This window comes from Semicossyphus pulcher, unplaced genomic scaffold, assembly GCF_022749685.1.
Source record: "Semicossyphus pulcher isolate SPU_LCO1_2020_fin unplaced genomic scaffold, fSemPul1.0.p SCAF_4, whole genome shotgun sequence".
Lineage (NCBI taxonomy): Eukaryota > Metazoa > Chordata > Actinopteri > Labriformes > Labridae > Semicossyphus > Semicossyphus pulcher.
In genome coordinates, this window is record NW_027211715.1 from 3,337,782 (window position 1) to 3,362,979 (window position 25,198).

At 45.4% G+C, this 25,198-nt stretch overlaps 1 protein-coding gene across 1 annotated transcript in view; it reads left to right on the forward strand.

Annotated features, from left to right (window-relative positions):
• Window positions 1-25,198, forward strand: part of nhsa (Nance-Horan syndrome a (congenital cataracts and dental anomalies)) — a 78,514-nt gene extending 53,316 nt beyond the window's left edge. Inside the window, exons 2-9 of the mRNA XM_069679728.1 lie at window positions 13,077-13,229; window positions 13,772-13,899; window positions 14,459-14,521; window positions 16,181-16,373; window positions 18,249-18,380; window positions 19,363-22,137; window positions 23,455-23,578; window positions 24,340-25,198. Of these exons, the coding sequence (XP_069535829.1) occupies window positions 13,077-13,229; window positions 13,772-13,899; window positions 14,459-14,521; window positions 16,181-16,373; window positions 18,249-18,380; window positions 19,363-22,137; window positions 23,455-23,578; window positions 24,340-24,970 (4,199 nt within the window). The 3' untranslated portion in view covers window positions 24,971-25,198. The remainder of the gene's footprint in view (window positions 1-13,076; window positions 13,230-13,771; window positions 13,900-14,458; window positions 14,522-16,180; window positions 16,374-18,248; window positions 18,381-19,362; window positions 22,138-23,454; window positions 23,579-24,339) is intronic.

Here is a 25,198-nt window from a genome sequence, read left to right on the forward strand (position 1 = left end):
ACATAAAGCGTGTTATGACGCTCTAACATAATTGCCTGCTCATTAAGTGTACTATAAAAGACACCACACACTCCTATGAGCAATCCAAGTGCTGTTAAAACTTTACAGAGGAATTTTTCCAAGGATGTCAGACACTTTAACCGACACTTAACACGTCCTCCTCCTTTCCTAAAACTTCCAGAATCCTCTCGCTCTCTCCCTCCCTCTCTCCCTCTCTGATATCGTGTCTACCCTGTGATTCGAGCGACTGTGGAGGTTTGAAAATGGAAAGTATTTCAAAGCCACCGCAGCCCGCTGTTGGACTTTGTAGTTGTTAATATGAAGCAGCTGAGAAAACAGGCCTCAGCGGCCCCGCAGCACTCCTCTTCTTCTGCATCATCAGGAGGGTTTCAGAGCTCCGTGTGCAGCAGCATGTTTCAGTTATCATCCAAAATAACTGTGAGTCCGAGCTGTTTGAGCTCCATGTGTGTGTTTATGGAACAGATAAACATGAGACATTTTATAGCTCTGTTGGGAAGCGCGTCACATGAGGGACGCTTTGAGGATCGAGTTTAAGTGATGTGATGTTTTTTGGCACTTCAAGCTGTTAGTTTGGGTTCCACGTGTTTGTACATTCCAGTGTTAGCATTCAGACGCTGTGCTGGGGAAATGTACGGAAGCCCAGAGAGACAAATGAGACAGAAAGATCTGGTGATACAGTTTCAGATTTTTTCTCTCCTTTGTGGTTTAAGAACAAGAAAATAATGTTTTCATCAGAATTCTTTCTTGATTTCTTCTATTTTTTTATCTTTCAAACACATGAAAATAAAAAAAATATCGATAACGATTTAGAAAAAATATCTTATTATTTTGACTCATATTGCAATTAGGATATATTTGTGATATTAAAGGGAATGATCATTTTTACATCATTATTCTTATTTTCATCAAGGAACCTGATTTGTGCGCGGATTAGTACCAAACAAAGATGTTTGATACTTTCGTCTGTGTATGATGTGTAGACCAGATTGTCTCTGCAGCACAGCATCTAAATTAAAATGTTATTTTGACACACATTTGTGCAGAAGGCCACATCGCAATTTCCATTAAATCGTGATTAATGAACTTCCGGGAACGCTGACGATGTAAGACGTGTTTTTACGTCTTATATCTGTCCGACGGTCTGTTACGTGTTCAAATCGCTTTCCCCACACTCTGCATCTTTGGGGTTAAATCCGGATAAATGTCGAGTTAAGTCTGGCCGCAGTAAGCCACATCACCAGTCCTCGGGCCCAGAGTCCCCTGTGAAGCCAAAAAACAACTGGCAGGTAAAATTTGCCCCTAATGTCTGTCGTCTAGGGAAAATGGGAATGGGAGGAAAATTGTGGAAGGGACTGCTCCCGCACAGAGAACAAAAAGAGTAGAAGAGATTTAGATTTGGATCCGGGTCAGAATCCAAACCTTAGCTTGAGTTATTTCCGCTTTGAAAAACAGCATTTTTATCTTTAACAACTTTATAGGAAGGATCCCTGAAGATACAGAGCTTTCTGTTAGACACTTTAAACATAAATCTGAGCCCGTCACACACGGGCGTTTTAGTTGACATACTTTGATCAGGCACTTTCACCCTAGAAGATTACATTGCAGCCAGTGCAGCCTGTCTAGCAGCTGCCAGCTGGAGAAATATACTCGAGCAATTATTACATATAATATGTGTTGCTGCGTGCAGGAACTGCGTCTCCTGTTAAACCTCAGTTTGAGTTATTTCTTTGTTATTTATTCACGAGGGACAAAAAGTTTCCCAACATATGTTGCTGGTTTGAATTTCTCCGTGCACGTAAACACATGTATGTCCAAAAGAAAGACACGAGTAATGTTCTATAAATTAGTAGCTACCGTGTGTTTAGAGAACGGAGAAATTAAAAAACTCACAGGAATGTTTTCAGTCCTTTTTGGGTGAGTGATGCACTACAGCCTCCTGTGGCCAAAATGAGTATTACAACGACAAACACTATTAAAAGCAACTTCAAAAACTGATCCCGTCGGGGGGAAAAACGTGATCCGAGAAAAAACATATTTTTTAATTTTTTTGTCATAGATGGAAACAAAAGAAAAGCAGAGATATGAAGATTATTCTGGCAGGAACGCAGGACCGACTGTGACGAAGGAACTCAGACTCTTTCCGTTGTAGTGTGACACGCCGCTCTCATGATTTACAGTCAGCAGAGTTTTATTGAGATCTAATCTTTTCTAATGGAAACTGTGATATCTGATGGGATTCCCCCGCTCCTTCCTCGTTCCACCCTCGCTGCACCTCCAGGCACACACACACACAGTTTGAGGTTTCAGGCTCGGATCCAGAAAATCTGAGCGTAAAGAAAAGTCTCCTGCAGCTCCAGTATGATTTAGTTTCGTGTGTGGGCTCGTGTCGCTGCCAGCTCGTGCTCAAGTTGTGACCTAAAGCCAAGAATCCGACTTCAGAGCTCTGCAGCTATTACAGCAGAGCGGCTTCACACACCTGCGTTACTTCTCCTGCTGCGGTGATGTCATCCTCTCACAGGAGTCTCATTGTGTCTCATCACAGAATGAATTAAACAGACTCTGTCTGAGGCTATAAATAGAATCACCATATTTCATGTGTCAGTAATGAAGCGGCCGCTGCTGAGGGGCAGTTAAAGCTCGTCAGGAAGCCGAGCAGAGGTTTGATTACAGCTCAGCAGCATCAGGCTGCAGCACTTCCCCCCCCCTGCAGGCCTCCTGGTTCCCAGCATCACATTCCTCTCAGAGGTCACAGGCCCACCTGCTCCCACACATCAAAGCTGCAGGTGAGCTGCGTCTGAGAAGGTGTGCTGGGATGAACGTGCAGTTTAAAGGCAGAGAGGGAAGGAGGGAGCTCCAGTTTCTTGCACTAAAACGAGCTTACACCTTTGTCTTAGATTGGTGTGTAAGTGCAGAGAGTTTACTGAATGTGTGTGTCACTCTCATGTTGGCAAAGTGAACACACAGCTCATTTATGTCTTGAGGTTGAGTTAATAATTCATATATCTTTATCTGAAACCAGTATCACACAGATGTCAAGTACAAAGTCTTTTTTAAAAACTGTTTGCATCCTTGTTGGTGAAACAAAACCTTCTTCTAAGCCGCCTCCTGTCCCAAAGAAAATACTAACAAGAGCTAAAGACAGAAAAAATCGGACACATTAAAAAGCTTAAATAAAAAGAAATACAAAGAGGGAGGGACATTAAGAAGGACGCACCAGGTAATGACTTCAGAGGAAAGATTGTTTACGTGTAAAGGATATCAGTTAATGTTGACATTTATTAAGCCGGGAAACTGATCAGAGACTCCGAACAGCAGCGGAAGTATTGTGTGCAGCCTTCCTGAAAGAACGTGGAGGATGCCAGCTGAGGACAGTTAACATAAACGGAGCTCGTTCAGGCCGACAACTCGAGCTGCACTGATTTAATAATTGATATGCGTCGCTTCCACGGGCACCTGACAAACACTTCCTCCCAGTGTGGCGTCTTTTTAAGCTGCAAGATTTCCTGTCTCTCCCTCTGCTCCGTCTGTGCCACCTCTGCCCTGCACAAGTACTGCGCACTTACTTTCAGCCCAACCACCACCCCAGCATCCACCTGCAGGCTCTGAATACGGGCTTTAAGATATTATCTCCTCTATTTCTGCATGGAAATAAATCAGCGAAACACCAAACACAAGCTGTGTTCTGCTGCTGCAGTAAACAAACTGTAACAACGTGAGCTGTCTGACTGAACTGAAGAAAAGTGGCTTCTCCACGATGACATTTGTCACACGGTGGGGAAACATCTGGTGTGCAGAGTGACTTTAAAATCAATGGATAGGTCAGATGATTTTGTGCTGTTTGTTGTTGGGCTGGACCATTAAAAGATGCATCATTAACCGAGAGGCCGAACAACAGCCAGAACAACAGCCAGCGCTCACAGGAAACTTTCTGTTCAAACGAGAGGCTTAAAAAAGGAAAGACGTCGATGTGTTCCAACAATGTTTTTAGAGCTCGACACAAACTAGAGACTTCAGTCCAAATATCTTAGTTTCTGTTGTTTGATGAATCTGTGTTTTCATTCTGTGAAACTCTTGTCAAACTTTATGATGCTGCCTTGGTAGATTGACAGAGTGCCCTGTAAGTCTTACATAAAGCAAATACAGCGAACATTTGCTGTTTGCAGCCTCTTAAATGTGAGGATTTGCTGCTTTTATCCTTTAATAAAAATGAAAATGCTGCTTTACTCTGGATTGAAAAGCTCCAACCTACTTGAGGACTTGAGATAAATCCTTCTGTGTCAGTTAAAAAACCTAAATGTTGATTTGTGCAAACCAAAACCCAAACTAAGTTGCTGCAGTTGTAGCAGTCAGGGTTTCCTTCAGAGAGCCGCTCTGCAGCCTTCTTCTTCATCCCGTTTCCTGAGTGTAAACAGTCTCGTGCTCCACCTGCTGCAGCCGGTCAGCGGAGGCGACATCAGCATCAGCCGGGAGGATGTGGGCTCAGAGCGGATTATCAGAGAGACGGTATTATTCTGTGCCGGCTGGCATCAGGACTTTACTCTTTGTGTGCGACCTCAGAGGGGACTTTCTCCTGCAGAGGAGCAGCAGCAGGGTCGTCCTCGTCTGCTGCGTTTCCGTCAGTGACAGCAGGAAGAGTTTGACTTTTTGCAACAGGAAGGATGCAGAGAATTCTCTTTGCAACTTGACGTGCATCTGTTTACATGTTATTTCTCTGCAGGGTCAGGTGAGCAGCCTTTATTTGATCATTTGTTCTGTTGCTCTGCAGCAGATTTAGCTTCTTGGTGGTCAGTTGAATATTTCGTTTACCAGCTGTTCTGTGATGTCCTGCACAAAACTGGATTGGATATTTATGTGTCAGTGATTTATCCAACATTTAAGTGACAATACAACTCTGGTAATCAAACTCTATAATATCTAGAATTAAAGTTTGAAGTATCTCCGTCCCGTGCATCCTTGTGGCATTCCTCTGCAGCCTGCATGTCTCTGCACTGTGAGTGAAGGGCTCAGTGTTGTTTCAGCGGTTCAGATTAACACCACTGCTCTCCTGTAGAAGCAGACCATAAACAGATTAGTGGTCGACCAAGTCAGGGCGATGGCTGGACCATCTGCACCCAGCGCTGGGGGGAGAGGGGGACATGAGGGAGGAGGAGGAGGAGGAGGAGGAGGAGGAGGGGGAGCAGATGTTCCAGTGGAGCTGTAGGTCAGTGTGGCAGCAGAGCCAGCCGGGGGACGCTGCTGTAAGGACATGAGGGACAGAAGGGGACGCACACGGACTTATTTAATGTAATCTCAGAGTGGAAGCTCACAGCTCTGTCATGGCTCTGTGCTGCCTCGCACTCACATCCACAGGTACGCTGTCATTTAGCAGGGTTTTAACTGAGCTGCATGAACCTGTCATTTGTTTTTGCTCTGCATGCACGACAAACAAACTTTGATTGTGCGTTGTCACAAGATGTAAGAGATGAAAGTGTTCTGCTTCTCGGCTTGTATGGAGGCTTTTTTTACCTGCTGTCCTTGCTTGGTCAGTTTACAGAGTGTGAACACAACTGCTTTGACACCCTGTTGTTGCTGCATTTTCAGTTCAGGTTGAAAAGTTGTGCACTCTGAGAAAGACTTTAAGGGTTCAAAAGTCTGGGGAACATTTATTTTGGGCCTTGTTCTGTTTTTTACGTATTTCAGGATGTAATTAACTAACGGGGGGGAAATGTGGGAATTGTTTCAGTAGTTTATTTCAGCCTGCAGCCGTGAAACAGGCTGTAATGACGTCTCTGCAGGCAAAGTAGGTCCTTAACTGACACTGACAGGCTCAAGTGTTTTACAACAGAACAGAAAGAACCCCTACAGACATTTTTATGTTAAGGTAAGATGCTTTTTAAACCAGAAACAGCCGTAATGACTTCCCTTTCAGAGCCACCAGACTCCATGAACAAAACAGAGATTTTTCCTTGCAGCACACAGGATCTGCTGGTCCACCGCTGCTTTGATTAACTAGTTTGTTTGTGTTATTTTGTGACTTGAGTGTTTTAAATGTCTGACACAATAATTGTGTGACACATAGAAACACAACTAAACTAAATAATGGACGCAGCAGTAGACCAGCAGGTCCATTTTTCCGCAAGTTAAAATTATTGATTTTGTTAATGGAGTTTGGTGGCTTTGAAGTAACATCTGTTTTTAGCTTCAGATAAAGTTTAAAGTCTATTACAGAAGAAACCCTGTTCATAATGCTGTCACACAGAATAACAATCTGAGCCTGTCACTGTAAGTGGACTTACTTTAATAGTTGCTGCCATTACAGCCCGTTTTGCAGCTGCCGACTGAAGCAGTCTCCTGAAACACTCATCTTACTTATCAGCAACTTATCAGCCGTTTAGACCAAAGTGTGTAAGAATAGGGCCCAGGTGTAAAAAATACCTGTTATAGCTCACACAGGTTTGCAGAGCTGACTGAGCCGCGTCCTCGCTCACCTGCCTTCCTGCTCTGTGAAGTTCAGAAACCTTTCTTCTTCTCTGGTGTGACCTAATGATGGACATCTGTGTTTTCCCAGGACGCTGGCAAATTGTAGGTGTGTGCGTGTGGGTGTGAGGGGTTTGGCTCCTGTCTGGGCCAATGCAGAGTAAATTACAAGGCAGAGGCAGTCTGAGGATTCGGGCTTTCATTTCAGCCCCCCTCTGCTCCTCCCGGCCTGCAGGCCTGCTGGCAGGGTCGATAACTGTGGGAGAGGTTACCGGGGATGATCCTGCTGCAGATGAAGAGATAGATCGGCCGTGTCGGGGTGCAGATAGTAAAGTGTTTGATTTATAAGGAAAGTTCAGGAGGAGGAGAAGTCTTGTTGCGTTTTGTCTGCTTGATTTTGTGCAGGTTTTTTAGCTGCATCATTGCACACAGAGCAACAGCACGGCACAATGTAACCTTTACCAACCGTTTTGAAGAGACGCTACAGTCCATATCGTTCACAAGGTTTTTACTGCACAGGTCTCCTCCCCTCAGAACAAACAGATCAGGTGAATTAAAGCGACTAAAACACCGAATAGAATAGTTTCAGGTAGCACAGTTTCTCCGACGTGAGCAAGTCAAAAAGGGGTGTGGCGGTTTGGACGCAAACTGACGGAGCTTAAAATTAATTGCAGCATGTTGGGATACCTAGCGACGCCACTTTTTAACAGCTTCTCTCCCTCATAATGTCATATTCATGCTTTTAAAGAAAACAGTGATAAACCTTAAGTTAATAAAACTTGTGGGGTGTTGGTTTGATTGAAAAGACTCCTCAATTTGCACCAATAAGTTACCAGCGAGGCTGGGCGGACACGAGTGTAGGCGAGTTGATCGGGTGCAGTGGCTCCTGCTAGCTTGTCTCTAGGTGCTCAGCTTGTGTTTAGGTTAAGATTCCCCGTTCATAAGGTTTTATCTTGAAGCTAAATGATCCACAGAGGTCTTCTCTTTCCAAAACAAACTGTAAAAACTGTGAATAAAGCTGCAGTTTGCTGTCTCTCCTATTTGGCCCTTTAGCAATCCAGAGCTGTGAGCTGAACTGCAGCTAACTTTAACTTTAGCTTGTGTTTAGCTTAAACTCTTTATCTGGTTAAATAATTTAGTTAAACATGATGATGTAACCAGAAACACTGAGAAAGTAGTTTGTGTTTGGCCAACAGCATGCACTTGATAAACATGCTCTTAAAGGTAAAACTTTGTGTGATGCTCAGCTGAAAGAAGGAAGGAAATCTTTGTATTGAACAAGTTTGATCAAACTGACCAGATTCTTATTTGGAAGAAGTCTTAGACAAGTTTGGTTGAAAAACTCAGAGAAGTAAAGTTTTATAGCCGAGGAACTCTAACAGAGGAAATGAAGGAAAGTGTAAAAGTCTTGTTTTTCTTCTCACCTGAGGCCATGTGGTCCGTGTGCTGAAGCTCACTCAGCCTGGATGTGACAGAGAGAGAAAGCTGCTGTGAGGTCAATGAGACGACTGAAGGCTGATGTGTTTTCTTTGGCTTTATTTGGGGGGAACAGCTGACCACATATGGACGTCTGCCTGCATGAAAACCTCTCAAAAGGCCTCTCATGCTTTGTCAGACATGTTCAGCCTCACTGAAGGAGAAGTCACAGATTTCGGTGAGCGATGAGAAAGGGTGTCCTCGTGTGGTTTCAAAGCCGGAGCGGAACAAAAACAGGCCGAGGCGGCGCTGAGAGTCCATGTCCTAGTTGTTGTTATTGTTGTCAGATGGGTTTTCAGTTTGCTGGGTGACACAGCGGGGCCAACAGTTCAGATCACAGCAGGGAGGAGAGGCGGACAAACAGTAACACAGGGCTCATATCAACCAGCACAACATGCTTACTCAATTATCTCACCACAGGTCACAGCAGAAATACATCACAGAGTGCTGAGCTGCTTCAAGTCGGAGATATTGTGGGATCGTGTTGCAATCTTTATTGCTACACGCATAAAGATGTGTGACAAATTACAGGAAACACCCAAATAAAAAGGGATCTGGGGCTGAGTCATATGGTTTGAGTCAAAATCACTCAATAAAGGAGTGGTTTTACATTTCAGGAAGTGCAGTTATTCCCTGTTTGCCTGTCAATAAATCAAGGAGCGTATTGATACCACTTATTTATACAAGGGGAAAAGCTCGCCTGGCTCTGCCCAAAGCTAAAAAATATACGTCTAAAGCTCCCGAGTTATCACATTATATCTTTTTTATTTGTCTTTTGTGATATTAAAAGCAGCAGTGTTTGGTTTTGAGGCGTAACGTGCTGTAGCAACAAGTATTTTAAGAGTTAATGGGCATATTTCTGAGCTTTGGACGGAGCCAGGCTAGCTGCAGTTCCTCAAGTGGCCACTAGAGGCTGGCCCCAAAAAGTGAGTCAATCCCCATAGAGCCCCATGTTAAATGTCCACAGCAGAAATAAGCATGATAACAGCCTGGTAAAAACACTGTTTAGCTTCCTCATTGTAGCCAGCTGTACAGGAGGTGACTTCTTATATAACTCATCTCTTTACATTAAATTAATGCTTAACATTATACATAAGGAAAGGCGCTGAGGCGTTGGAGCTGCTAGCTGTCTGCTTGGTGTCAACTTAGCTAATTCGATCAATAAACCTTTCAGCCTGTTTGTGTTGTCGGTGCCTTTCTGAGAATTTCTCATCCAGATATCGAAACAAAGAATCTGTGTTGCTGTGCAGTTAATCGACCAACAGGCCGTCAAAGAAGTCTGTGCGCCAGTAGTTTTTGGAGAGTAAAAATCTAGCTCTATTTTATTATGTCAGTACTGTCAGGGAGGACTGTCGGCCCTCACCGTACTTTGCTTGTTAGCTTAGCTTGGTAACTAGCTAATTATTCTGCTAATGAAATAGCCTTGGGCATATACTGTTTAAGCATTATCACATGAAAAGAGGGGTCATGTTGTACCTGAATATCATATCAATATCAGCAGCAAATAGTAGTAAACTAATCATCAACATCAACTAGCTCCACAACTTAACTGAAAGTGGACTTTTGTTGCCAAGCAACCCAAACATTCTGTGTCTCCAGGTTACCACAGATCAGCTGTTTTTATCACCTCCATTAATCTGTTTGTTTTAATGAATCATCAACCAGTGAAATAAGAGTCTATGTGTGACTCAGAGGTACCAGCTTGATCAATGTAGACATACACGGTCTGCTGTCATGTTTATTAACAGTATTCAGAACACCTGATGAGGCGGAGTGATACAGAGTGAAAAGTCCCTTTGATGTTGTCCTCTGTATCAGCACTCATGGAATGTCTCTTGTCCAATCAGATTACAGATGTTGTATCAATAACTTAGATAACTTGGTGTTTGCCAACTCACTCTTTTAAATACGTTGATGGCAAAAATGGCAAACTTGACGTCACAATGGCTACAGTAAAACTAAGCCAAGCTAAATTTAGCTAGCCACCTCCTGACTAGCTCCATTAATAGCTTCCAGACATCAGAGTGGTATCAATCAATGGTTTTCCCTTACTGCTTTTGAGCTTAAAATGTATACAAACACTAAAATGATGTGTAAAACTAAGACCTGAACAATGTACGAACGATATAAACACGGCATATAGAGAACATTTAACATGCGATGATGCTCCACACGTGTAAATCTCCTCTCTGATGAGTTCACCTCAGACAGAGATGGAGCACAGCGTTTGTTTTCAGGTCGCCCGGGTCACCACAGCCGGCTTTTAGATCACTCTGGGGTGTTTTATGGAAAGCATCGACTCATCTCTTAGTGACAGATAAACAAACTGCCTCTCGTGGGGACTGCACGCCTGGTACCATGTTTCCTGGAAGGGTCTTATCAGAGAAGCCACGTGACAGTTGAGCTGCTACAACAATCACTTTCACTCCGACTTGCAGCAGGCTGAGCTGCTGTGTTTGTTGCAGACTGTAGTTGTGTCTCGTGAAACAGACTAAAGTTAGCTGCTGGCTGGACGACAGAGCAGACTTGGAGCATGCTCAGTGAGCTGACTTCCTGCAGACAGACAGAAATTGGGGTCAGACAGTTTGTGTCAGTGAAGCTTTCAGGTGAAGGAGAAGCCCAGAGACAGGTACAGGAGGACCGACAGGCGTGTTTGTCTGCTGAGGTAAAGGCTCAGCCGTGTTTAGATTCTCCTGCAGACGTGTAAGATGTTTTCTGACTCCGGTGTCTGAGTCTTATTATCTGCTGTTATCTTACTGTGCTGTTTATGCTGTACATGTTTTGCATTTTTGCACTCGACATCTTGTTTTTGTTGGAGCATATTTGGACATGAAGGTGAAGGGGGGTTAGCAATGCTATGTTTTCAGCTAATGCTAGCTTGGTTAGCAAGTTGCATCCCTGATTTATGGTTGCTGTGATTTGCAATGGATGCTTGTTCAAGCTAGCAAAAGGCAGACTTTAAACTGAATTTAATTACACAAAAAATGAGCAACCTTTGGAGTGTCTTTAAACACAACTGAACAAGACATTTTTAATCACTTGTAGCCCCCCCCCTAAAGAATACCCTGTTTTATCCTCTACTCTAAATAGGGCTGTATTTTACTATATGAATGATCATGATCAAGAAAACTTGAAATTAGAGAAGCTCATCAGTAAACTAGTGAATACTGCAACTCCCGACTGGCAGGCCTCCCTGCATGCACATTCAAAGCTCTGCAGATGATCCAGAACGCAGTGGCTCGACTGGTCTTCAATCAACCCAAAACAGCACGTCACTCCACTGTTCATATCCCTCCAATGTTCATATCCCTCCACTATCTTCAAGTCGCTGCTCGCATAAAATTCAAAACCCTGTTGCTCGCCAACCTGAACGCCCTCATCCAGGTCTACACTCCGTCCTGCCCACTACGTTCTGCCAACGAAAGGCATCTGGTACTCCCATCACAACAGGACCCTAAGTCTCGAACTTCTCCTCAGTCGTCCCCCGCTGGTGGAACGAGCTACCAAACTCATTCGGTCCGCAGAGTCCCTTTCACCTTTAAGAAGAAGATGAACACCTCTGACCTTAATGATATTGATGCTATTGATGATGATGAGGATGTTGCTTCTTTACTCCCTGTGCTTTGCCTCTGCGCACTGCCTGTCCGATCGCACTTGAAGCTGTCTGTTGGCACTCACTGACGTTGTTCCCTCCTGTCTCGATCGTTGCTTGTGTTGTAGTAACTCTAAGATGTACGTCGCTGTGAATGAAACTGGGAAAAGAGATAATCAGCATTTATTAGCAGTCTTCCCGGGTCTGAAAAACCTGAGTCAAGGTGCTAAATTTAGGTGGGAAAGGGGTATCACTCTTATTTACTACATGCACTGTCAATTTACATACCAATAATGAAACGATCACAGAGACCAACAGCTCCTGTTAAACTCAAACTTTCCCCTCATCCTGCTCCTCCATGCGTTGTGTGTAACGCGAGGAGAGCTGAGCGTCTCCCTCTCTGTAACCTGAGGAGGTGTGAGGGGGGGCAGCAGCGGGATTAGTCCGGGTCCTGGTCAATGTTCAGATGAAAGTCAAAGTCTCAGGTTGCATTACAACCTATTGTTTGGCTGCAGGTAATAGCACTGCATTAGCACACAGGCTTCTCTTTCTCAGGCTGCAGCCAAAGACATTTTTTAACCCTCGGCTGCCCTCGTGGCACCGCACAGTCTCTGCAATGGAAAGCTCATTAGTAACATTTGTCCGAGGCTGTGGATTTCACCGTAATGATGTTAACCAGCGTGTCACCACAAACATGCCAGAGTGGAAACTTAAAGGCCTCATTCACAGAGCTCAGCAGGCTGCCTCTGTGTGTGTCTGCAGGGGAGCCCGTGACATGTGCTTCACCCCGGTTTTTACATTTCTCACAGAGTACAAGATCTTCTTTTAAATCACTTTAAAGACTTATTTTATTTAAAAGGCTTTCTTGTAATTCTTATTTTTTATCAATGGTGTTTTAGTAATTTATTGTCTCTTTAAGTCGACCATTCTTTTAAGTTCTCTTTAATTCTGTATGTCGTCCTGTTTTATTCCTACGTCGTTGGGATTTTAATGTTTGTGAAGCAAAATTCTCGTTATTATAAGAGCTGCAATTAAAGATTACTTTCAGGTTTTATAGATGGATCATTTGTCGTCTATAAAGTGTCAAAAAAGTGTAGTCATGATAATTTCCCTGAGCTCAAAGTCACATCTTTAAATTGCTCAGATAAACAAAACAAGAGAGATCAAAGAAAGCAGAACATCCAGCAGGAAACATTTGATATTTAAATAAGTTGAATCGATTATCAAAGTGGTTGGCAATTCATTTCCTTTTGATCGACTAATGGTTGCAGCTCTCAGGAGAACTCAGTGTGGTAATGTGAGCTGAGTTTGTGAGTGTTTAGCTATAAAGAAGTTAAGTGACTGCATGATCATGGCGACAAGCTTCAATCCTGAGGAGAAAAAATATGTGTTAAATATGATTATTTAAACATGTTTATGTTGTCGTCGCTGATTTAGAAAATAATCCAGGGCTCTGAATAAACTCTGGGATGTTTCAGCTGTCTGTCTGTCTGACCTGGTGTATCTCTGTGTCTCCCTCTCTCTCTGACAGCGGTGTCTAACCTGGATGTGGAGAGTAAGCTGACAGCATATTACCAAGCCCCCTGGCACCAGCAGAGGAACGTGTTCCACCCCTCCACCCGGCCAGTATGTGTGGAAGAGCTCCACAGGCAAGCCAACTTCAGCCTGTGGGGGCTGCAGCGAGGTGAGACCCCGACCACGTCCCGAGCCCCAAATCTGTGGGACCAAGAACCAAAACACAAAACTAAAAACAAAGCTGTTAAAAAGTTTGCTCTGGTTCTTTGTCTTTCCTGCATTTCTTATCGGCATGCCATTTCTGTGTTGTAGTTTCCTTATTTATTTAAGGAGTCCTCTGGGATGCCTCAGCCATAAAAGTCTGCAGTGTTTTCTGGTGTTGTTCTGCCCTCTAGTGGACGTATGTGGAAACTGCACCTTAGTTCATAGAGCAGAGATAGAGCGGTTAGATTACATAATCTGGCCAAATATTGTTCCTGTCCGTCTCCACTTTTTACACTAAAAAAGTGAAACTCTAAGTGATACCAACTTATAACTTAAACTGATTTAAGCTTTTGCTGTGTTTCTTGCCTTGAACGCAGCCTGAGGGTTTTGAAACTCTGCAGCCTTTCAGTGTACATGCGGCCTTGTGTGTACGAGATGCATGTATGTGGGTATGTGGGGATGTTACACACAGTTTGTCTTCATTGTTTTACATCATTCTTGTTGCAGACCATCAGAGGAGGCGATCAGACAGCAGGGAGCGCAGAGTCACCATCTCGATCTTGCCCCCGATGCCCATGTACCCCTCCCCCCACGCCGCCCAGAGGCAAGAACAGACGGGCATCAATCTGACGACGGTGAGACCACTGACATTATACCCTTGTTAGATATTAACAGCTTCTCTTCTTGTACATGTGAATCTATTTTTAGTTTAACAGGTATTTTGTGTTTTGTCAACACGTCTGAAGTGGAATCATTTTCAGCATTTTAGTTTATTAATAATGATGTGATTTTACAAAGTTTTCCTTTGATTATGTTTTTATTTTGCCTATAAAGTATGTAATTACATGCACGAAAGAATGTTTTGTTTTTAAAAGTCGGAGTTTCTTAAAGATCTGATTTGTTGTGATGCAGTTTAAACTTCCTGTGCACAGATTTTTACTCTTGAACTGAAATCCAAATGTTTTCCTCCAAGCAGCCTGAGAGACTTTGTAAAGATGCAACACCTGAGTTAGCTCAGACACAGGTACATGTGTTTGTGTGTGTTTCATGCTGTCTGTGCAGAACATCCTGAATCCTGAGGTGTCCGGTCCACACGTCCTCCTCTCCATCACGTGTTGTTGTTTTTCCTTCATGTTTATGTTGAATACCTCCGTGCTCATTTGTCATGTGTTATTTTCTTGTCCTGTTGTTTAGTTTGAATCCACCCGCTCCTCCTCCCCCACCGAATGTTGCCGCTTCTCTCCCTGGAGCAGAAAGGTAGTGGTCCCTCCCTCCCTCCCTCCGGCCTCCTGTGTGCTCCTTCTAACACCTCCTTACCTGTTTGACTCCTTCTGATTAACATGATGAATCTCTCTTTTAAATGCATGCCCTCTTAGAGCTGCTGGCTTTCCTGTTAGGAACAAGTTTAAAGTGAAACTACAGAAGAATTCGTGCGGACTCGCTCTCCCTGCAGCTTCATCCTCAGACGGTTGTTGTTAAAGTTCACGTGCAGGGCCGGGCCTTTAGCGTGCAGTATTTGAGGAATGTGTGTGTAAAGGCTGCAGACACAGCAGCCAGAGTTTTCTACTAATGATAGGGTCGACTTCTGGAAGCTTGCGTCTGTGATTACCCATGATCCCTCTGTGCTGTGGTTTCCTCGCTGCACCCATCCCTGCGAGAGCTGACAGCCTCATGTTCTTCTGTTTTCTCACCAAATATATCGCTCGATGCCCGCCGTGAGAAAGAAACCAGCCCGTGGGCAAACACAAACACTCCTGCCACTCCTTCACTCCTTTTCCCCGTCCACTCGTCTTTCACTCTTTCGTCTCGCTCATCTTTCCTCTCGGACACTAAAACTCTCTTTCTGTCCTCGAAACAAATCAGCTGTAAATGCTCCCCTTTTGATTTCTTCTCCTCTGCTAGTTGGGAGAAGTTTCCAAGGAAACCGGTTTCTTTTGTGGCCGGGTTTTTGTCAGGGTCTCATTGGTCTGCCGGGAACACAGAGGACAAAAGCTCTGGTTTTAAATGGGGGGTGGGTGGGAGGCTGTCGGGCTGATGAGGTGGGAACCAGTTCAGCCTGAGAATCACTCCCAGTTTCACATGTGTGTCCCTGTAGGAACGTCAAGGTAAGAGCTTAAATTCATTTAGAGGTGTAAGTAACAGGGCATGTGCTGTGTGAGGCGGGTGGAAAAAGGAGTTTTGGAGGAGCCTGAGAGGAGGACTGAGCTCTGATTGATGCAGAAGCTGCCGTTCAGACGCAGGAATGCCGCCGAGAAGTATTTCCTCTCAAATATTTCCGGAGACTCGTTATTATGCAGGAGAGTCACTGTGAGTGCCACAGATACTCGGAGCATGAGGGAAGAGTTTCCAAAGCAGCCACTGGAGATGACTGCTTACAAAGTCTGTCACATACTTGCTCTGTGCAGAAGCCGTTGAATGGAGCAGGATCAGTGTTTGTGTTAGCATGTGGTGTGCAGAGTGTGCCAAACGTTTTATTAGCAGGACGTTTTTGCAAGCTTGGATTCAGTCCGACCATCAGAGCTTTAAAATCCTTTAAATCCTCCTCCTTCATTTCTGCATGAAACCGCTGAGTAGATTCCTGGAGTGTCTCCTGTGCTTCCTTTTTCTAAAGCATGCTTTTTATTTCCATCTCTTGTTGGACACTCAGCTCCTGGAAGTGGATGTGTATTGATTTGCCTCTTGCTCTGACAGTAAGCAGTCTTTGCTGCAGTTTAATAAGACTCTAATCTCTACACGAAGCCCTCAGCTTCTCCCCAGATAAACACTTTGACAATACCAGTGTAATCCCCGACTATAATCCCCGTCCTCCTCTTCCTCGAGCTGAGTTTGATCATTTCTAACTCTGACGCACCATTTTTCCCACGTAATGCCAGCTAACCTTAACAACCTAACCATGCGAATATCCATCTGTTGCAGGCTGCGCCCCCTGACCCCGACTCTGACGGGGTGGCTCTAGGTCACCGGTCTAAGTTTCCCATCCCTAACATCCCCTCCACCCTGGACAAGCAGACTAACTGGTCTAAAGCTCTGCCGCTGCCCACCCCCGAGGAGAGAATGAAAAGCAGCTCACAAGTCATCAACTCATGTGTCATCCCCATTAATGTGACTGGTAATTAAAAACATTGTGTTTTATGTCTGAATCTGTCTGTTGAAGGAGCTGTGGTGTCTTAGACCTCTTTGTCAGGAGAGATTTACAGGCTGTCCCTCTGCAGTGCGAGCTTTCTTTAGCTCCTCTTTAGCTTCTTCAGCTCCTCTTTAGCTGTTCTTAAAGGAAAAGTTTGCCATGTTGGGAAGTATTCTTTCTTGCACAGATTGATACCACTCTCTTTTAAATGTAAGGCTGCATCCAGGGGGTGGTTAGGTTAGCTTAGCTTAGCTTAGCATAAAGACTAGAAGCAAGAGGAAACAGCCTGGCTCAATCCAAAAGCTAAAAATGATGCCTGCAAGCACATCTGAGAGTCGACCACAAACACATTTTCCTGCAGTGGTTACAGGAATTAAAGATAACTATAAAGACAAAATCAATCTCGTTTCTGATGGACTTGTTTGCTTTTGTAGCTCATAAAGAGACGTCATTATTCATTTCAGTTCATTTCATGAACAACTAAAAACTCCTCACAGGAGTTTTAAAGAGCCAGTTCGCAGATTTTCAGCCTCAGTCTGATCATGCTGTTATGGGGAGCTAATGCCATTATGAAAAAAATCCAATTTGGCTCTGCGCCTTTGGAGGATGCTATCCGCTTCTCCAATGAGGTCTGGAAAACCTACGCCAGACGTAAAACACGTCATCTAGCCGAGGCCAGGGAGCTTGCTAAACTATTTTTTACAAATCTAAATGAAGATGTAGTAACATCTTCTTCTTTTTGACTCGTTCACACAAAAACCAAAGTGTTAAAACGACAACCTTTCGCTGTCAAGACACCAGAGAAGTCACTCTAACTACCAATTAAAAGGATTTGTGCACAGGTTAAAAAAACCCAGATATCGCGTTTTAATTAGTACGCTTTGGATGAGCTTTGAAGTAGCCTGGCTATCTGTTTCCTCCTGTTTCCTGTCTTTATGCTAAGCTAAGCTAAGGAGCACCACCTGGCCATAGCTTCGTTAGTTTGCACAGGCTTAACATTTACTTTCCTTGTCAGATGAAAATGAGCCTAAATGTATCTTAAGAATGCACAAACTCCTGATCTTTACATGAACACTGTATATCTGTTGTGTAGTTTATAAAAAAATGTGCTTTTTGTGCAAGAAATGAGGAAATCCTGCAGTTAATTTTGGCAGCTCATAATCATCAAAGGCTCTAATGCTGCCTCAGGGCATCGCTCTCAACGTGCAAGTCATGCTTTGTGCCTCGTTAACTCTCTCTCTCACGCTTTGACGCTTTGTGCATGTGATTGGGAGGCGAGACGCCGCGACACGAATGCTAATTACATCTGTCCAAAGTGCTGAAAAGGCCGGCATGATGTTATTTACTCCTGCTTGACTCTGAGGAGGAGTTTTACGCCAACACGGCCCGAGTCAGAGACAGTTCAGGGGGGGAAAAATGCACATTGTAAGCAAAGTCCAGGGATTGCTATGGCGCTGAAAGGCCTGACCTGCTATCACATGATAGTCATAACGTATGAGGCGGGAGAGGCAGGACAACGAGCAGGAAACAACAACCTGAGGCAGAGAGAGGGTTTCTATTCGCCCTGTTAATCCGTCAACATGCTGACGTTCTTTTTGTTTTGTGTACGGGTCAAACAATGTTCACCTTTTTTAATTTTCCTTGTATTTCATAATCTGACAGCTTACATCAAGTATTAAATAACTGCACAATCTTAATCCCAGTTTGTTCTGTCTGTCCTCTCCTGGCTGCTCTTTTTGGTATCTCATTTAGTTTGAGCTTTACAGACTTTTTTTCATTTTGAGGGTTTGAGAGTAAAAGCAGCACTCGCTGCCGTTTCCACCAAACAAAGATTCCTCACATGTCCCCTCCGTGTTGCAGGAGTCGGCTTTGACAGAGACGCTAGTGTGCGCTGCTCGCTCGTCCACTCGCAGTCGGTGCTGCAGAGGAGAAGGAAGCTGAGGAGAAGGAGGACGGTCGCCGGCGTTCCCCGACAGGTGCAGCAAGATTTAGGTACGTGTCTTCTTCTTAAATACCACTTTAAGGTTTAAGGTCTTCTTTAAGGTTACATGTGAAACTGTCTAAACCTACAGTGCAGTGCAAAAGACAAGTTAGAGTATGTCCACATAGATATGAGAGACATCACTGGTGAGAGGAGGCATATTTATAGTGTCAGTTTGTCCTGATTTTTAAGGTATTTTTAGGCTATTCTGAGCTTTTCTTAGCTGGACAACAGCAGAGGGATGAAAGAGAGGGATGAGGAAGTTCACAGCTGGACCACTGCACAGATTTGTGTCCAAGGCCTTAAAAGCCGTCAGAACAATCTGATCATGTGTTTTAAGAGCTGCACAATCAGTCCATCAGTCGATTAGAGCATCAGAAGAACTACTACTTTGGCAATCTATAAATTGTTCCAGTAATTTTTCAAGCATTCATTTCATGCAGCTGCAGGTTTCAGCTTTTTAAATGTAAGAATTTGCTGCTTTCCTTCTCAGTTTATGACAGTAAATCGAGTGTTTTAAGCTGTTAGTTGGAGAAAAGATGCGATTGGGCCGTGAGAAATGGTGATGATGATTTTATTATCATGACAAAGACACTGAAATACAGAAATATACATTTAAAGTTTGAGCAGGCAACTTACTTTAGAAGCATTTTCTTGCTACATTTGTTGAAATGTGTTTTATACATCCTCAATGCAATCAGTAAATCAAAGGCTCCAAATTATATATTATATTATATGTTTGATTGTCATGGGACCTTAATATATACATTAATTCCATTCATTCTGAAAAAAAGAAATGATTGCATGGCCTACCTGCCTGTCTACCTTCATGTGTTTTCGAGGACTGGCTGGGGCTTTTACTTGGTTGGAAACCTAGCTTACCCTTGCTGGTTTTAAGTTCCCTTCCCCAGCTTTTAGGAACAAAGTATAAGGAGCAGAAAAGTGTGTTTGAGTCTGAGTTTGTTAAATCTTCTCCTCCTTGTTTCCTCTCAGACTCTGACGACTCTCCTGGTTCCAGAGAGCGCACAGTGATCGTCCACACCAGTCCCGACATCACTCCCTCCAACGACGAGCTGAGCAGCCACCTCAGCACCAGAGACTCAGGCTGTCAAACGGAAGACTTTCTGATCTCAGGAGCGCCGTCTCGCAGGAGGATCCGGGCTCAGAGAGGGCAGGGAGTCTCTCTGTCTCTGTCTCACTCTGCGGGAAACATCACCTGTCTGCCCGACAGCGTCGACGCCATGTTCAGCGCCTCTGTGGGCGCTCGCCTGCGCTCCCGGAGTCTGCCCCGAGACGGGAACCGAGTGATAGACAACGGGCATCGGGACAGTGATGACGAGGGGGAGCTCTCTCCGTTTGATGCTGAGGACTTCCTGCCGGGACACGGGGAGCTGATCCTGAAGGATGAAGAGGAGAGCACAGACGACCAGGCCATGTCCGAACACACGCTGGGACTCAAGTACAAGCAGCTCTCGGAGAGTCCGGAGCGCGGCTGGATGGAGAGGACCAGATCCCAGCTGCCCAGGAAGGTGGACATGGGCAGCTGTGAGATCTCCTCCAGCTCGGACACCTTCAGCAGCCCCGTCCACTCCGTCTCCGCCGCAGGGGTGATGCTGGGAGGCCAGATGGACCACAAAGACGACCACCAGTCCTCAAGTGGGAACTGGAGCGGGAGCAGCTCCACCTGCCCCTCACAGACCTCAGAAACCATCCCCCCTGCTGCCTCCCCCCCTCTGACGGGCTCCTCCCACTGTGACTCCGAGCTCTCGCTAAACGCTGCCAGCCACAACCACGAGGACCACACCGGCTTCATGCTGGACCACTACCCGGGCCTGCGGACCCAGCGGGCCGGCTCCTTCTCCTCCACAGCTATGGACATTTTAGAGGAAGCAGGGGGGAGTACTCCCAGCGAGGGGGAGTGGAGCTACCCGCTCCCGGACCCTCCTCGCTCGCAGGACTTCAGCCCGGAGCCGAGCAGGGAGGCGGAGAGCAGCTTAGGATGCCCGAGCTACACCAGCATGACCACCTGTGAGAGCAGCTACTCCGACAAACCTCCGTCAGAGAAGGCCGACAACGTCTCACACTACTCCGTCGACACTGAAGGCTACTACACCTCCATGCACTTTGACTGCGGTCTGAAAGGCAGCAGAAGCTTCACTTACAACTATGCAGCCCCCGGCTCAGACTGCGGCCTGTCAGACATGACTCTGAGCAGACGCTGCCTCTCTTTACGGAAACCAAAGGTGAAGCCGTCTCCGCCTAAGAGGAGCTCATCCTTAAGAAAAATATGCAGTGAGGGAAACATCCTCGACAAGAAGGAACCAAAGATTTCATGTGGGCAGCAGCTTCCACTGTCTTCCAAGGAGAGGAACCTGCAGCTGCTTCTGTCCGGCTCTCCAGGTCGCAGAGGAAACTCTTCACTCATCAGGGAGCCCCTCGAGGTCTGGGGGGTCGAGGACTCAGCTGATCTGCCAGACTTAGGCGTGTTTAGCTCCACAGATGCGCACTCATTCAAAGATGACGGGGTCGTACAGTCAGACTATGCAGATCTGTGGCTCCTGAATGATCTAAAATCCAGCGACCCGTACAGATCTTTATCCAACTCCAGCACAGCGACGGGTACGACCGTCATCGAGTGCATCAAGTCGCAGGAGAGCTCCGAGTCTCAGACGTCCCAGTCCGGCTCCAGAGCCACCACCCCTTCACTTCCATCTGTGGAGGGAGACTTCAAGCTGACGTCTCCGGAGAAGCTGGCAGGCCTGGCCAGCCCATCCAGCGGCTACTCGAGTCAGTCAGAAACCCCGACCTCCTCGTTCCCCTCCGCCTTCTTCCCCGGGCCGATGTCACCGGCCAGCGGGAAGAGGAAGCCCAAAGTCCCCGAGAGGAAGTCGTCTCTTTCCACGCTGTCACTGCAGTCGATCAACTCAAAGAGAGACCTGGAGCTGCCAGTGATCCCCCCCTCCCACCTCGACTTAAGTGCCCTTCAAAGTGTCGGAAACAAGGCCCCAGCTCACAGGACGCAGGTTCAATTCCTCCACCAAAACACACAAAGCCCTGCGGTGTCAGACAAACCTGTAGCACCACTGACCTCTGAGGTGTTTCACGCCCATCCCATGTCCATCACCCCCTCAGTGCTGAGCTCAGTGCAGCTCCGATCGATCAGTAAGGAACATGAAGGAAGTCATGAGGACAAAACAAGACTCAGTTGTCCCACTGTGAACTCGACCAACACACTATCATGTAGCAAAACTTTAGAGCTAAAGAGTCCCCTGTTAAACCATCGACATCACGCTCCATCGAAGGGCTTGTGTGAGTCTGTGTTTACCTCAAGTGAAGAGCTTACAAATGGAGAAGCAGCGTGTCAGGACGAGGGAAGGAAGGACAGCGAGGCTCCTTCAGAAAGTCTAACAGCATCCAGACTGCAGGCAGAGCAGCCATCAGACATCCCAGAGAGGACGGGTACTCATGAAGGAGAGACGACCAGAGAGTCGGCCATCTGCAGCTCGCAGTCTGAGCACTTACAACAGCAAAGACTCGGGCCGTCTGAAGAAGGAGAAGGTTTTTCTCTGTCTGTTGAGCACGTTTCAACCAACAGTCTGGATAAAGTTCCTGCAACTGACGGCCAATCAGAGGCGTTGCAGGAGAGCTCAATCAGTGATGAAGGCAGCTCAGTGTTGGAGTCTGAGTCCTCCGGTGTTTCAGCTGAAAGTGCCACTCAGGAAGGCAAAGAGGAGACTAACGCACAGACAGAGGATTACTGCAGGAGAGGTAGGCTGTCACATTAGCATCTTTATGCTCTCTGTATCTCTTTCTGTCTTATGTTTCTAACCACAGGAGCAGCCGACCAGACCTGAGAGAGAATGTCAATTTAAACAGTCTGTGATGCAAAAGAAGAAGGTGTCCTTAGAGGAACATACATTACACGATACCTCGTGTTTTAAAACGATACAATCTCCGTTATTTTTACATTTGATAGCACAGAAAGGTACCATAGTAGATCTACAGTCAGAAGAGAGGGACAGCTGTGGTCGAGCGACATAGACAGGTAATGAAGAGAGTGAGCGCCGTTAGCGTAAATAAAGCATAGAAACAGAGAAATAAGACATTATTTTGTGATTGTTTCACAGCGGTTACGCTCGAAACAACAAAGTAACACGCCTTCACCTCCCTACAACCCCGCAGCAGGGTTTAGTTTTTTTGGCCAAAGTCGACTTATAGTCCGAAGTCGTCTGCTCACCTGTAGCTCCGATACAGCAGCGACACTGCGGACTGTTCTCATTCACAGAACGAGACATGAAGACACTTTGTGAAGTTGCTTTCACGTCTCATAAAGATGCAAAAGTTACAGACAGACAGACAGACAGCTGAGCAGAGAGGCAGCCATGTTTTCATGTAGTCCCGACCTTTAGACTGGTGGCTGAGCTCCAGAACACTGCCCAGCGATGGACGTCCAGAAATGTCCCAAACAGCAGAATAATGATTGAATCATTTCAATATTTTAGGTCTAAACAATTTTAAGGGGAAAAACAAGAACATTATATCTTTTTTTGTTCCTAGGACTTCTATTTTTGTTGCCGTGGTAACGAAACTGGTGTCGAATATTGTTTATTTTTACTAGTAACGTACCGAAGTTTGAAGTGCTGGTATCGAGACAACCCTAATCAGTATTACTTCATTCTTTGATCAGCCCCTCTTTGTCAACCACATCCCATCATTAGACTTTCTTACTAAACATCAATACTCTGCTGTGACACTCTGAAAGCTCTTTGCTAAGGCTGGACAACTAGGTCATGCATGTGAGGCAGTTGGAGAGAGATGAGGGATGAGTAAACAAATTAATGCACTCATGAAAAACTGGACTGGGTGGTTTACTAAAGGTGGCCTTTATGTCACTTTAAAACGTCATCAGTGCTTTCGGTTCTGATAAGTTAAGATAATCTTTTAATGATCCGCAGGGGGGAAATTCAGGATGAAGGAAAAAATGAAGGAAGGCTTTCAGACTTTTGTTTAGCTGTTAAACAAAGAAATGTAAAAACAAACAATATTTTGTCTTTTATTCTAAAGTCGGCTTGTTTCTGTTGACAGACTCTACACCCAGTGATAATGCAGCGTCCCCTCCGAGCGAAGAGTCCAAGACGGAGGATGACGTTGTGTTCCTGTCACCCACCAAAACCAGGACCACCGAGGATCTGTTTGCTATGATTCACAGGTATGCCGCCAGGACAGCAGCCTCTTTAACCTCACTCTATGTTTACAGAGATAAAAGGAGAATTACACACTTTTTTTGAGTATTTTTTACACATTTTGGGGGGTAAATGACGAGTAGGTTAAAAGTATTCCATCCACTGACAACGTCAAAGAACAGATCCCTGCAGAGATCTTCTTGTGAAAGAGTAAGATGTTTTCTTCAACCAGAAACAGCCATGGCATCGCTTTATTCAAATTCACCAGCCTCTGTTGACAAATGCAGAAACTTTAGATGGATATGCTGCTCTACTGCTGCCTTGAATGGTTAGACTTCCCTGTTATTTTGGGTTACAAAAATATTGTGTTGGATCCAAACTAAAATTTAAAAAACACCAAAGTCACACAATAACACAAAGAAACACACTTATCAAGGCAGCGGTAGACCAGCACCTCCAGCGTTCTGCAAGGTAAAATTACTGTTTTTGTCAATAGGATGTGGTAGCTGTTTAGAGAGCGATGTAAGGGCTCTTTCTAAGTTTGAAAAATAATCTTTCTCTTCAACAAAAATGTCTACCTCTGAAGGGATCCTGTCTGTATGTTGTCAGGCCCTGTCAGTGACAAAAACAAGAACTTTTAGTTGACATATTTTGATCGCGTGCATTTGTGATTACACAGCTTTTGAGCCCTGTTACTACTCCCTGCTGAGGCCTTCCAACTGGAGCTTTTCTGAAAAGGGTTGAAAACCACCAAAATGTCCCTTAATCTGGATATCTTCTTGTACAGGTCCAAAAGGAAAGTGTTGGGCCGGAAGGACTCCACGGAGTTAGGAGTGAGGAATCGCCTCTGTGCTGCCTCTGGGAACACACCACCCAGCAGCACTGTGAGCTCTCCAGTCTCCGTGCAGTCCCCCTCCCCTGCTGTGACCCCCCCAGCCTCGCAGAGAGCCACCGGCTCCATCTACAGGAACGCAAAGAAGTCCAGCACCTCCAACGAGGAGTTCAAACTGCTGCTGCTCAAAAAGGGCAGCCGCTCTGACTCAAGTTACCGCATGTCGGCTACAGAGATCCTGAAGAGCCCCATCGCTCCTAAATCACCTGGAGATTCTCTAACAGACTCCCCGAGACCGAGCGAAGAGCCCGCCTCCCCCCTGCAGCAACAGCAGCACCAGTCAGGACAGGATCAGATCTCCAGCCCGTATCCAAGAGCCAACGCTGAGGGCTTCTCCCCGAAATCCTTTTCCATGTCTGCCTCTTCCAGGCAGGGCCGCTCCAGGATCCCCCCGCCCGCCAACAGCAGCCGCTACAGCATGCGAGGCAGAGTTTTCTCAGCGCCCATGCAGGCGATCTCTGAGGGCGAGACGGAGAACTCAGACGGGAGTCCTCACGACGACCGCTCGTCACAGGAATCCACGTAGAAACCAGTCAGTGTGGTTTACAGAGAAAACAGATGGACCAGAATGAGTTCTAATTTATATGAGATTTTTTAATGTGGAATAATAGAAATACAAAAATTATAGAGGTATGGAGTCATAGGAGTTCTGTGAATAAAGAATACATCTAAAAAAGAATAAGAACATAAATTCAGAAATAAAACAGGAATGAATTATCAGAAATGAAGTCAAATTCATGAAAGAATAAAGAAA